General features: G+C 42.1%; 1 protein-coding gene across 5 annotated transcripts in view; it reads right to left on the bottom strand.

Annotated features, from left to right (window-relative positions):
• Positions 1-220: 220 nt before the first annotated feature.
• KCNIP1 (potassium voltage-gated channel interacting protein 1) overlaps positions 221-13,709 on the bottom strand; it is a gene marked incomplete at both ends in the record, with an annotated part of 352,163 nt that continues 338,674 nt past the window's right edge. For all 5 annotated transcript variants that reach the window (XM_079701790.1, XM_079701791.1, XM_079701792.1 and 2 more), the window contains 7 exons: positions 221-268; positions 2,571-2,633; positions 3,543-3,647; positions 8,074-8,181; positions 8,906-8,976; positions 10,375-10,444; positions 11,206-11,330. In XM_079701790.1, the coding sequence (XP_079557916.1) occupies positions 221-268; positions 2,571-2,633; positions 3,543-3,647; positions 8,074-8,181; positions 8,906-8,976; positions 10,375-10,444; positions 11,206-11,330 (590 nt within the window). The remainder of the gene's footprint in view (positions 269-2,570; positions 2,634-3,542; positions 3,648-8,073; positions 8,182-8,905; positions 8,977-10,374; positions 10,445-11,205; positions 11,331-13,709) is intronic.

Genomic DNA, 13,709 nt, shown 5'->3' with positions numbered 1-13,709 from the left:
ATCTTGTCTCTCTCAAGAAGAGGGAGGAGGAAGAGCGGGCAATCAGAGACTGAGCCACGTGATCCTGGGTTCCACAAAATGTCTTTGCAGAGAATTCTTCCAAAGTGCAAAATGTGTTTCTGTCCCAAGAGTCCGCATGTAAAATCAGAAGGAGGGCCGATCAAGGTGTTAAGTTGGTTGTTTAGTAACGTCTCTGAGAGCTGAATGGCTGTGTTCACAGTTACATGACATTTTGGAACAGCTGGAGGGACCTCATGATGTTGTCATCCTGGGATGGGAGGAGGGAGAGAAGAGGATGGTTAGAATTCTCTGAGGCTTCTCCCTGAGAAGCTCTGTAACTTCTCAAATCTCCAGAGCAAATCTCCAGAATGGGTTTCCTATTCAGAAAGAACTCTGCAAGGGTATGAGAAACAGGGAGTAAGGGGTAGGTGGGGACCTAGAAAGTGAGAAGTTCAAAGGGAGAAGCACCTTCTCTGGCTTTAAAGAGGAATTCAGAAAAGAAAAACCCAAATTTTCCAGTAAACCAGCGAGGACTACTTCTTTTAAGAAGCTGTGGGCAATTGCATTTTTATCAAATGCTTGTTCTATACCTATGGAGATGATCACATGTTTTTTTCTTTTTTATTCTATTTTAGTTTACATTTTTCTATTGTATATTCTCTAAGTAGTAAGTATGGAGTGTGGAAAATCCTCAAATATTTAGATATTAAACAACACATTTCTAATTCCATGGGTCAGAGAAAAATATTTTGAATTAAAATATAATGAAAATGTGACATATCAACATTTTGGGGATCTAAAGCAGTACTCAGCTAAAGCAGTACTCAGAGGAAAATGTATCCCTTTAAATGCATATATTAGAAAAGAATGGTTGAAAATCAATGATCTAAACCTCCATCTCAAAAATCTAGAAAGAAAACCTAAAAAATTGAATTAAAATAAAAAAGCAGAAGGAAGGAAATAATTTAGAGCACACATAAATGAAATAGAAAGCAGACCTAAAGTAGAGAAAATCAACAAAGTTGATTATGGGTATTTGAAATCTTTTAAAAGTTTCTAGAACAGGGAGGTATAATTGCCTGACAGTTAAGTATATGGATTTGGAAGTCAGGCTGCCTAGATTCTAACCCTGGCTCTGTCACTTACAAGCTGAGTGACCTTAGGCAAGTTACTTAGTCTCTCTGTGCCGCAGTTTCTTCATGTGTGCAATGGCATTGATCATAGTATCTACTTATAGGGTGGGTTGTGAAAAAGAAGTGAGTTAATATTGCTTGCTAATGTGAGAAACTAAATTGATTAAAAAACTGTTAAGCAAAGTCAAAAAAGCATGGTACACTAGGGCATGGTATTTAAAAGTAGAACGATGGAGTTCAAGTTCCATCTCTATCACTTATTGTGCTTTAGCCACATCTCTTAACCTGCAGTGCCTCAGTTTTCTTTAAAATGGGTATGATGAATACTGATGTTCAGCTAGTTCATAATGATTAAAGTGTGGAAATGTTTCTAATCCTGTTGGTAAATAGCTGCTGACCTGAGCCTCTCTAGCTACCTGGCTACCTGGTAACTGGTCCAGAACCCTTAGACTACCGAAAGATCCATCAACTAACAGGTTAATACCAACTTTAGCAGGGGTTCTTTAGGGCACTGCTCCAGGGCATTGGTCAAAGTCAGTTAAGAATGATCAATTCTCAGTCTACTCTAGTTATTAAATATTTTGACTCTATAGTGACCCTACTGCTCAGGGTTTTTTACATTACGTGAGGTTTACTTAATGTACCTAAAACTTGGTAGGTGTTCACTACATGTTAATAATGTCTCCCCGCTTTCTTGCATTTGCAGTTCTTATTGGCCGGAACTCAGAGTAACTGTGCACCTTTCTGAGAAAACGTAGGAGTATAAATGCATTTTCTAAATTAGAGGAAAGCAATTATTTCCAGTTCAGTCTCTGGCTGACTCTGGGGCCAGTTTATCCTTTTAGCAACATCAGCGTCACCCTTGACCTTCTGAATGGGAATCTGCATTTTAACAAGAACTTCAAGGAGGCTGGTTTGCACATTAAAGTTTTAGAAGCATTGGTCAGGGCACTTTTGTTAACATGAAGATTTCTAGATCCCCATCCCAGATCTAGAGTCTCTGGGTTGAGGCCTGGAAATGTGCATTTTTAGAATCATCCCAGGCAATTCTTATGCACACTATGGTTTAAGAATCACAGCTTTAGATTTTTTTCCAGCTACTCCCTTGTAGTCTGGGGAGTGGGTCCTCAAGCCAGAGGAAGACTGAAAAATGACAGTGTTGCCCACTTGGAAGTCTGTAGTTTCACAGAGGCCCCCTCTGGGCTTTCACATCCCCCTTCTTAGTCTGTGTGGCTCAGCCTGTGCTTACCCAAGACTAGCCACAGACCAGTCTGAGGAGTGGAGATTGTTGAAATTGAGTTGTTGCTGGTGATGGTGATGGTGGTGGCTCTAATCTGAGAAACTGCAGGTTTCTCATTTTCTCCCTTCTGCCTGTCCCCAAGCCCCAGATTTCCTTTCCCAGATATAGAAGTTTTCTGCCCTGAGATCTCTCCTTACCTCCTGACAGGATTCAAGAAATTCGTCTAAAGTCACGATGCCATCTTTATTTTTGTCCATTTTCTGAAAGACCCAACAAGAAGCACTTTAAAGAATCTGGTGATATGCATTCCAAAACTTGCTTTCTGTTAACCAACATTCCCCCGAGAATTAGGATGGTCTTTCACTGGCCAGACAACTCCACCCAGGCCCTGGTTACAGCACTTTGACCCCCATGAGCTTCCTTCAAATTAAAAAACTTGCTGTAGATGCTCATCTTCTCATCACCAGATTATTCTACTGACACCCTAACATGCCTTTCCCAGTCTCACTTCTAGCCTGTCCATTTGGCAGAAAGAACACTGGACATGAGAGGTTCTACTTCTGTCTCTGTCACTTACTGTGTGACCTTGAGTGAGTCTTTAAGCCTCTCTGAGCCTCTGCTTTTCCCATCTGCAAAGTGAGAGGATTAGACTAGAATGAGCTCTGATGTTCTCTGATACTCTCCTGCTAGGTTAATTTTTTTATTAGCACACCATTAAGATTTTGCCACTCTTCTATTCACGGACTAACAGCACCTACTTTTTACCAGAGCAAGGCTAAACACTTCGGTCTAAAGAGCTCACCCTAGTTTCCAAGCCACCCTAGTTTCCACCTGATTTCCCCTTACTCCCCAGACACAAATGCTTAACACCTGCACAGATGTGCTTAATGACCTCTTCTCTGTTTACTCTGATCCCCCAACCATTTTTATGGAATTTAGAGTCCATACTCTACCACTTATACTTAATAATATTCTTCCTTATTCTCTTCTGTAGTGCATACTTGTCCATTTAATGAGACAATCTATTCCTGGAGGGCAAGACATCTTGTAATTCTTTTCTGTTTCCTACCATCTGTAGGGCAGGCTTGGACACAAACTACCGCTCAGAGGCTTGTGGGTTGACTGATCTAAGTTGAGCTTAAAGCTCACGCACAGGTGTGTGCTCTTACCTGGAAGAAGACATCCACGTGCTGCCTTGGAGTGTCTTCTTTAAGCACAGGATATGTGTATTTCCCCATCATGTCATAGATGGCTTTGACAATGTCCATCATCTCCTGGAGAGGGGACACAGAAGCACACAGTGTGGGAACCAGGAAGCTAAGCTCTTCTGGGTGACAGTCTGGGGCTCTTTATCCCCCTTGAGAATGAAAGTGTTTAAAAGGAACTTCTTCAATTGATGAGAGGGAGTTAGAAAGCAAGCTGAAGGGGCTATATTCTGGGAGCCTCCTTCCAGAGAGAGGGCAGTGGAAAATTCTCTTTGTCGTCAGAAGCTCTTGGGTAGCTTGCCTCTTCCTGAGCATTCCTCAGTGAGGGGTTATAAGTGGGATGTGAGCGGACATATTCGTGTACTGATCAGCCCACACCCCATTTTTGGAAGACCCTCTCTCCGCTCCATAATTCCTTTGAATGGTTGGCCTGAGTGGCTGTGTTTGTACCAGGTGACCTGTCACTGTGACCACAGCTGATTGGAACAAATGTGGGCATCCAACTACAGAGCTGAGCCACTCTATTTTTATCTCTTGGGAAGTTTGAGTGAAGAGTTAGAGTTGGTGCCATGGGCAAACCACTTCCGGGTTTTAGCTGAGATCAGGGGAGAGCAGACACCAAAAATTATTCTATTACAGGGAAGAACTTCCATAAAGAGTAGACTGGAGCAGGTGGGGTAGAGGAGATGAGAGGAATTCTGGGAGAAAGGGAGAGAAAGAAGAGAAGTGAGGAGAGTAGAGGGAGAAGGGAGGTGGGACACGGGGGAGGACAGAGAAATAGTCTCATAAGCACACGTGCACACACACACACACAAACACACACACTCTCTCTCTCTCTGAGAAAAGCAGTTGAAGAAGACAGAGGTAGTAACAGGGACCAAGAGAAGCCCCGGAGAGGCAGCGTCTGAGAATGGTTACCCTATCCACTAAAACCTCCTCTGAGGTCTTCCCCCCGCCCCCCCCCCCCCCCGCCATGTTGCTGCCAACCGAACCTATCATTCCTGCAGAGGAGAGTGTGACCAACTTGATCTGAGACAATGCTGGAGGAGGGAGAGTAAAGAGAGGAATAAGAAGAGGAGACTGGTGTGACATGGGAGGAGACTAACAACTTTCTAGCTTGAATGGGGATTAAATGTGTTACACCAAATGACCTATATCTTCTTTTTCACTTTAAAAAATTATTTATCTTTTAAAAGACTTTTTAGAGAAACGACCTATATCTTTACAAGAAAAATCTCTCAGCTTAAGTTCGTTTATGTTGATGATTTTCTAGCTTTGTAACCAAAAGATCCCTTTCTACAAAGGCAAAAATTACCATTCTTGACTGATGGGGCCAGATAGATGTTACAAATTCTTTCCTATTTCCTTTCTAATCTTTCATTGATATGGAATAAGTGATCAGCACATACACATTAAAATAATTAACTTGTTCTTTTTATTGCTCTATAGATCTGTTTCCCCAAGAATGTGCGTTCTGAGGACACATGCTTGATCCTTCATTGCTAAGTTCTCTGCACCTGGCACCATGTCTGCCATGGGCTGGGAGCCCAGTCACTGTTGAGTGGCTCTGTGGTGTTTTCCTGATCACACTGACCAGAAGTAGTGTTCCATGGGCTTCCCCATCCCCTACTTGGAACGGGGTAAACGAATGTAGGAAGGCAGCCTTGTCTTCAGGATATTTGATGGAGTGTCTACAGAGACCCGGGGGACGGCTTCTATCTTGGGTTCCTTGGTGCTACTCCTCATTCCATGTGCTTATTTTATTTAATTGTTTTTGTTTTGTTTTTTAACCTATCATTAATCATTTTAGACTTACACAAAACTTGCAAAAATAGTACAGAGCATTCATGTATACCTTTGACCCAGCTTCCCCAATGCTAACAATTTGCATAACCACAGAAAGCTAAGAAAGCAATAATGCTACAATACTAGTAACTACAACACTATAAACAATGCCATAAAACTATTAAACTATAGAGCTTATTCAAGCTCCATCAGTTTTTTCCCCAATGCCTTTTTATGTTCAAGGATCCCATGTCGCACTCAGTTGTTGTGTCTCCTTAGTCTCCTCTGATCTGTGACAGTGCCTCGTTCTGTCTTTGTCTTTGGAGACCATGACTCTTTTGATGTGAGTACTGGTCAGTTATTTTGTAGAATGTCTCTCAGTTTGGGTTAGTCCCTGGTTGTCTTATGATTAGACTGAAGTTATGCATTTTTGACAAGAATACCGTAGAAGTGATGTTATATCCTTCTTGGTGCAACATATCAACGAGGTACATGGTGTTGCTATGTCTTATTACTGGCTCTGTTAACCTTGATCACTTGATTAAGGTGGTGCCTGTCAAGCTTCTCCACTGATCTTAGAATCTGTCAGTGGATCTTGCCTGCAAAAATTATTCCTGTAATGTTTGCTTAATGGGGATTTTGTATTTCCTTTATTCCTTCTATGTTTATTAATTGGAATTCTTCTTTAAGGAAGCGTTGTCCTTCCCCTCCCCCATGTGTTTATGTATTCATTGATTAAATACATATTTATGATTTATTTAAATACGTAATATATTATTCGTACATATATATTAGTTAGGACTCATGGACATTTACTTTATTTTATAGGTTATAACCCAAAACTATCAATTTGTATTTTGTTGCTCAAATTGTTCTGACTTTGGCTGTTTGGAACTCCTTCAGGCTGACTTCTGTGGTCTTTTGACATACCGCCCGCCCCCCACCATCTTTTCTTTTTTTTTAAATAGCACTCCCATTTTTTCAGCACTGCAAGATGCTCCAGGATCATCTTCTTGTATTTTCTCTTTCCCAGGCCTGGAATCAACCAAGTCCAAGGAGGCTGGTTCCTTTTATTGGAGAATGATATTTGCAAACCAAGGTCTGGGGGCTAGGTCTACTCATTGCTCCAGGAGTGTCATTGCTCTTAGGTCCTAACAATGGACAGAACTAGGAAATATATACCTCTGTCCATGTGTTTAATTAAAGATGCATGCGTTACAAGTCCTTAACACCCATATGGCTATAGGTTTATTTCCTGAGTAACTTTTATAACATAAAAGACTGAAAGATAAATTTTGATTGCTCTCAGGATTTTCATTGCCTACAGTTTTGATGAAACTATTTCCAAATGACTGCCTGGGGAAGATCCAGCTATCTTTTCTAAGAAGCTGCTTATTCACACTTTCTTTTCCTTTTAAGGAGTACTTTATTAATCCTGCCATCCAGAAAGGTCTGATGAGTATTAATGGGGACAGTTTTGTCTAGTTTGCAAATTAAAAAAAGGGAGCAGGAGTTAGTAAGATTATTCAGTGACGGAATAATGGTTGAATCAAGGTTGAAGATCTTGTTATAAGTCTCATTTTAGGGTCCTTTCCTTATATATTTTGTAAAGTAGTATTTGAGTATTTTCGAGTATAATATATTGAGTATATATAGAAGCATTTAATTATTTACAAAGTTGAGATAATATTGTACATACTACTGTACAAAGTGATTTTTAAAATGTAATGTAACATATAAATTTTTATATCTTATTGCTCTTACATGGTTTTAAATGGCCACCTGTCATTCCATTATATGTATTTACTGGAATTCTTACCACATCTGCTATTAGTGGATATTAGGATTTTCACATTTTGGGGATTGTTCACCACTTTATCTTCAGCACCTAGAACACCCAATAAGCCCTCAAATATATGTTGAGCAAATCCATGACTGAATGAATGAGGAATGAAAATTGGAGAGAAACCCGCAGGATTCAGGTGAGGATTAGAGATGACATCTGTAACTCCAGGCACTGTGCCTGGCACATAGGAGCTCAGGAAGTGGGATGCTATAAGATGCTAAATCCAAGCTTTGACTGAGATACCAGGATACAGTAGATACCAAAGTGAGTTTTGAGATAGACCTGTGGGTATTTCACTATCTAGATACCACATATACTTTGAGGCTCTAAAAGTGTCAAGCAGTGAAGATTCAGAAATTTATTTGTGATGATTTATTTAGAGATGGCTGCACCTGACCCCCTTCTGAGGTTTTATTAGTAAGCAAAATAGGTTGTGGCTAATATGATTCAACTGGAATCTCCTCTTCCTCAAAGATCTCCCTTTTCTCTTCTAGGTGATGCCTGCAATGCTACTATTCCAGTTTTTACCTTTAACTTGTGGCTGTTAACCTGTTAAAATGCAAATTCCCATGGGAGGAGTTACTCTACACGGAAATAAATTATTTATACCCCCTTTAGAATGTGCATTGAATAAGTGAGAGTGAATGAATCTGCTTAACCCTTTCTTGAGTGCCCGTGGACAGGGCAGGGTAGGGCAATGGGTGGGGGGGTCAAAGGTGACCTTCATTTTGTCAGGAACCGCCTCTGCCCCAAAGCAGATCCCTCCTCATTTGGACCATTTCATCCTCATGACTAAGGCTGTTTTCTCTCTAATTAGGTGCCTTCCCTGTAGCTCTCTCATGCCCCTGGCCTCAGCTCACTTACCTCTTTGTTTATGTATCCATCTTTATTGATGTCATACAAATTAAATGTCCACCTTAGTTTCTCATGGACGGTTCCTCTCAGTAAAATTGACAGAGCGGTTACAAAGTCCTGAGAAGTGGAAGAGGCATGAGAGACATTAACCACCAAGCCATCGGGTGGGGTGAAGCTCTGTCTTTGGGTCAGACTCTGTGACTGCTTTTACAGAATGGTATCTCCCAGGTCCTCTGTCCCCAGAAGGATGTGGCCAAGCTCAGTGAACAGCCCCACCCCCCTTCCATTGCCTACCTTGCCCCATTTTTGGGAGGGAACTTTTGGAGGAAGAACGGAGCTCAGTGGGTACTGACACCTACTGTTGCCTTATCCCATGGCTACAATTATTGTACAGGTGGTGGCATCATCTGGCTAAGAACGTGGACTCTGGAAACATACCGCCTGAGTTCAAAGCCCTCCTTTACCACTTACTGTTTGACCTTGGGAAAGCCACTCAATCTCTCTCTGCCTTACTTTCCTCTTCTGTAAACTGATAATAAATAATAGAACCCTACCTGGTTAGGGTTACTGTGAGGATTAAATGAGTTAATACATGCAAAGCACTAAGTACAGAGACTGCAGCATGGTCAGCGCGGTGTGCATGTGAGCGATTAGACTGTTATCGTTAGTCCCTGAGGTCCTGAGTTCCTGGAGGGTAAGGGCAGTTGCTTCTTCTCTCTTCAGGAAATCCTTGTTAAATGGTAAAGGACTGAAGCATTTGATGGTCCACTCCTTCTCCTAACATCTCCATGGTTTAGAGGAAGAGTGATGGGGACCCGGGGCCTCTCAGAGACAAGCATACCTCGAACTTCACGGAGCCCGTCTGCGTGGTGTCGAAGGCGTGGAAGAGGTAATGGGCATACATGCTGGCATCTGCAAGGCACAGAAGGAAAAGCAAGTGATGGGAGCAGGGGTCCTGCAGAGGGGAGTGAGATCACTTGAAAACAGTAAGAAAGAGAAGAGAGTGATGCTAGGGTGATAGAAAGGAGAAGATTACAGAGTGGGAAAAACTGCTGCTGTGACCTGGGACCTGTTTGGCTTTTCTGGGGTTTAGGTGGGAAGTTCTGGCAAGAGCTGAGACAAGCCCTTGCTCCTAAGTCTAGCCATCCCCAGAGAGAGACGCTCCTGCCTGTCTATGTGTATAATTCTTGTTGGATGAATGACACGGTACTTGTGTGGAGAAGGTGCTCTTCTGAGTGGCAGCACAATGCCATGGAATGAGCACCCGTTAGGGAGCAGACAGACCTGGACTTGGAGAGCAGCTCTGTTACTACCTAGCTGTGCAACCCCAGGCATCTAACACAACCTCTCTGAGCTTCACCTTCCCATCTCTGCACAATGTTAAACTTTTCACATAGCCATAGCATCAAAACCATCATCAAGCCTGCCACATAGTCAAAACTCAATATAAGAGTGGCTCCATAGGACTCAACAAACATTGGTTCTGGGGCCTGCATGGGGTGAAGCTGCCCCCAGCTGGGGGAGGCGTCCTGTACTGGGTCCCACACCTAAGAAGGCTGCTGAAGAGGTCCATGAGAAACGGAGCCCAAGAAGTGTCTGGGACACTTGGATCTCTGTTTCATCAGGACCCGGGGAAGGGGTCCTGCAGGAGATGGCTCCTGGGGCAGGAAGTAAGTTGGCATGTGACACATTGAAGCCACAGGAAGAGCCTCTGATGCCCCAGACCCGTGGGGTCAGAGCAGGTTCCTGTAGGAGTCAGGCAGAGTGACATAGCGGCTGTGAGCCTGGCACACTTGCTAACCTGATTTATAAGCACAATTTTATTCAACCTGCATCTTTTTGGATTCCTTTATTTTTATAGTCTCTGGTATTTACTAAAGTTCTTTTTCAAGGAAAGCTGTTTTAAGGAAAGGATGAAGTATAGCACAATGGTAGGCCTATCATGGCAAAGCTTTAGACAGACACTTTGGGATCTAATTCTGGTCTGCCACTCAGTAGCTGTGCAATCTTCCGTGAACTGCTTAGCCTCTCTGAGACGTAGTTGCCCGGATCGCAGCTTTATAGAGCTGTTAGGAGATTTTGTGATATTGCTTTATCACTCTCCTCTCTGGGAGAAGGTCCATTTTCAGAGCTCTTTTCTGCTAAAGCTTTAGTGAATTCCACACCTTGCAATAAGGGAGGAATTCTGCTGAGTTCTCCCCAACCTTGAAGAGGAGGCAGATAACAAGGAAGTATGAACGTGGAGGAAGGAAGGCTGCCAGAGGATGAAGAGAGGGAGCCAGGAGGGATCTGTTTCAAGATCGGACTCACCTCCATGCGGGAAAAACTGAGCGTAGATCTGCTTGAATGTTTCTTCATTGACCATACCACTGGGGCACTCCTGTGTGAAGGGGGGAGAGTTAGCGGGAGTGTCTGAGAGCCTTGGGGTTCCTTGTGATCCCTGGTGGGCAGGGACTGGGCAACCACCTGTGCACCTCCGTATCTCCAAGGTGAGTGGCTGGGAGATAGTTCCACCTTAGGACTGAAGCTGCTTTGCAAAATGATGAGATGTCATCAGAGAATGGGCACTGTGAGGTGGAAAGAGTCTGGGCTTTGGGATTAGAAAGACCTGGGTTTGGATCCTGGCTTAGCCCCTTCTAAGCTTTGTAACTTGGAGTGAGTCAGTCTCTGATTCTCAGTGTCCTTACCTGTAAAATGGGGCTACCAGTACCTTTCCAGCAAGGCTATCATGAGGTTAAATATATGAAATAATGAGGTAAATTAATACATTGGCTATCAGGCTTGTACTTCGGTCTGTGAGCTTGGTTAGCAGCAGACCTAAATCCCATCATTTCTGGGGCACCAACAATATTGACAGTGTGAATGGGTTATGCTAAGGCTAGTATCTGGGCCAAGGCTGTGCCATCCTGTGAAGTCTCTGGGCTGTTGGCCAGTTTCCCATCTACTGAGACTGCCTCATTCTTGCCTGGCATCTTCCTCTAGCCAGGTGACCGTGCTCTCCTGTTTCCTTTATAGATTTGGCCTTCCTTTTACAACTACACGTGTGCAAAAATCTCTCTGATGGGTCCCTTTGGCATTTGGGAGAGCTTAGTCCCAAACGGGAAATCCTGCCCGGGCCTTCAGAGGCCGTGTGGGTCTTACATTTTTGAAGCCTCGATAAAGGACTTGCAGCTCCCTCTTGGTGAAGTTGGTCTGGGCCTCAAGCTGCTCCAGTCCCTCAGGCCGATGGCAAACCATGGTCATCTCCAACTCGTCTTCAATCTTATCTGGAACCAGAGGAGATGGCATGGAAGCAGCTAACCTTGGTGGTCACTTGTCAGCACACAGTCTGGGCTGTCAAAAGGGTGGTGTGGTGACCTGAGACATAGGGTCATGGGCTGGGGGTCACACTGCACATGACCTTCCTGCTTTGAACCCCAGCTCCCTGCTCAGTCACTTTCTGTCTTACCATCAGTCCAGCCATTACTCCAGCTGTGTCGGATGCCACCTAGGGAGGGAGCTTCAGCCTTGGAGATAAACGTGTTCCGAGTGGAGACGAGGGCAGAAGTGCTAAAGATAAGTCCACAGGAAAACATTTCCTTTTCTTTCAAAATAATTGCTCTGCATATTCAGTTTGCTGCCCATTGAACCATCTGAATATTCTAGAGACACAGGTAAGCGAGCAGATTGACTAACGTCCTCCAAACAGCAAAGGGAGACAAATTTATTTAAAAAACCATGGAGTAAACTCTCACCATTTAGGAAACTAGAGGAAGACTAGCTTGATTTGTCAAAAAGTACAAATTACAGCATGTTAAGTATTAATTTAAAAATGTGAATGCCCTTCCCGGTATTGTAATATCTACCAGACATCCTTAAATAATAGGAAAATGACTTAAATGGGAGCTACTTTATATAAATGAAAGTTTCTGAAGTATTTGAAGGGCTCTAAAAACAGTTGCTTTAAGTCATAGTTTATCCCTCCTACACGTACTATTATACAATGCAATATAATTTTGTACTAGTTATTTAGAAAGTGTCATTTAAAGCATCCCATTGCCCTGTCCATCTCCTACTGTAGGATCACAAAATCTATATAAGTGTAACTTTCAACGTTTTACCATCACGGAAGGTAAGTGAGTGTTTTCCTCTGGGCCCTGCCAGAATGCTTTCTATAAATTTACTCCAATCAAGAATCAATTGCCATCTAGCCTTCTTGGCCCATTATTGCCATGCAGGTATCACCAAATCCATGTATTGAACAACTGTAAATATGGGCTGGCAAGAGTAGTGATGAGATGGGCATCACTCCATGATGATGGAGAGTGAGGACAGGCTGAGTTCCTATCTGAGAGAACAGGATGAGCAGGTGCATTACGCTGTGTGCATTTCCCTAGCCAGTGTCAGTCCTTTTGCATCAGATTTTCTCCGCAATTGTCACTTTTCCTTTGAGACTCTGATCTCAATGCAAAAGGAATCCGTCAAAGTGAGTTTATATCTTATATCTCCTCTCTAAGGTAATGGACATTTGGGTAAGGTTCCAAGGGAGAGACAGAAGAACCTGGTAACAATTCCCAATTGTCATCTTTCTTACATACTGGGAAACACATATCATCTTATCCTACAGAGAGTAAAGCAGATTATTCAATATAAATAAGACTCTGTTTATGCAAAATAGCTGCAAGTGGCCAATTTCCTTATAATTTGAATAGAGCCTTTAAATACTGTTATGTTTCTAGCTAACAAGTTAAGTAGCAATTACTGAAATACTGCAGGATTCTCAAACAAACAAAAAACCCCACGTAAGTCTAATTCAGAATACTCACATATATTTTCAACTCATTTAAAATTAGAATTCAAGTTGTTGGTTTAACTTTCCTAGCATTAGATTTAATAGCAATTTTATTTTTAAAAATGCACAGATGTTTAACCCTGAAAAGAGGTGAAAGTTATATTAAAATGTAAATAAGGAAGACACAAATGTATTTTTGGAAGAAAAGGTGTACTTTTGAAGGCATCTAGTATACATTTCTGAGTTATCTTATCCAGAAGCTTAGAAGATTTTTTTTTTTTCAGTATTGATTGTGATTAGATTCTTCACAAGCTCAGGGAAATCTCTTTGCAGAAGTTTGAGAGAATCTTTCTGACTCAGAAACTGCATTTGGTAACTGTCTCTTTCATTAAAAATGCACTGGTTATAGATATATCAAATATTAAAACCACTTCATTAAGATAGAACTGGTTTGTTTACTGTCTGACCAGCAGGATCAGTTTCTGTATTGAAGAGATTCTGTAACATCTGAATATTGACTGCTAAGCTTTTGTTTTGTTTTGCTTCTTCATCACCCTCTAATTGTCAGACTATGGTAAGTAACATCAGTTGCTGAAGGAAATTTACATATTTGGGATTCAAGATGCTGATGCTGGGAAACCGCCCACACGGTGGGTGTTAGGGGCTTCAACCAGTGGTTCTTGAATTTTTTTTACTGTGTTTCATAGTAAGAATTACAATTTACATCACAATCCAGTATACATAAAGGGAAAATTTTATAAAATGTTTTGAAGCAAGGGTTTCATGAAATAGAGTACCATTTCATGAAATGGTACTTCCCCTCAGTAATGTGGGATATACTCTGTTCTCAAATTTAATCATTCCTTTATAAAAA

The sequence above is a fragment of the Hyperoodon ampullatus genome (assembly GCF_949752795.1).
Source record: "Hyperoodon ampullatus genome assembly, chromosome: 4".
Classification (NCBI taxonomy): domain Eukaryota; kingdom Metazoa; phylum Chordata; class Mammalia; order Artiodactyla; family Ziphiidae; genus Hyperoodon; species Hyperoodon ampullatus.
Note: the sequence above shows the minus strand (reverse complement) of the source record. Positions and strands in the feature narration are given on the sequence as shown.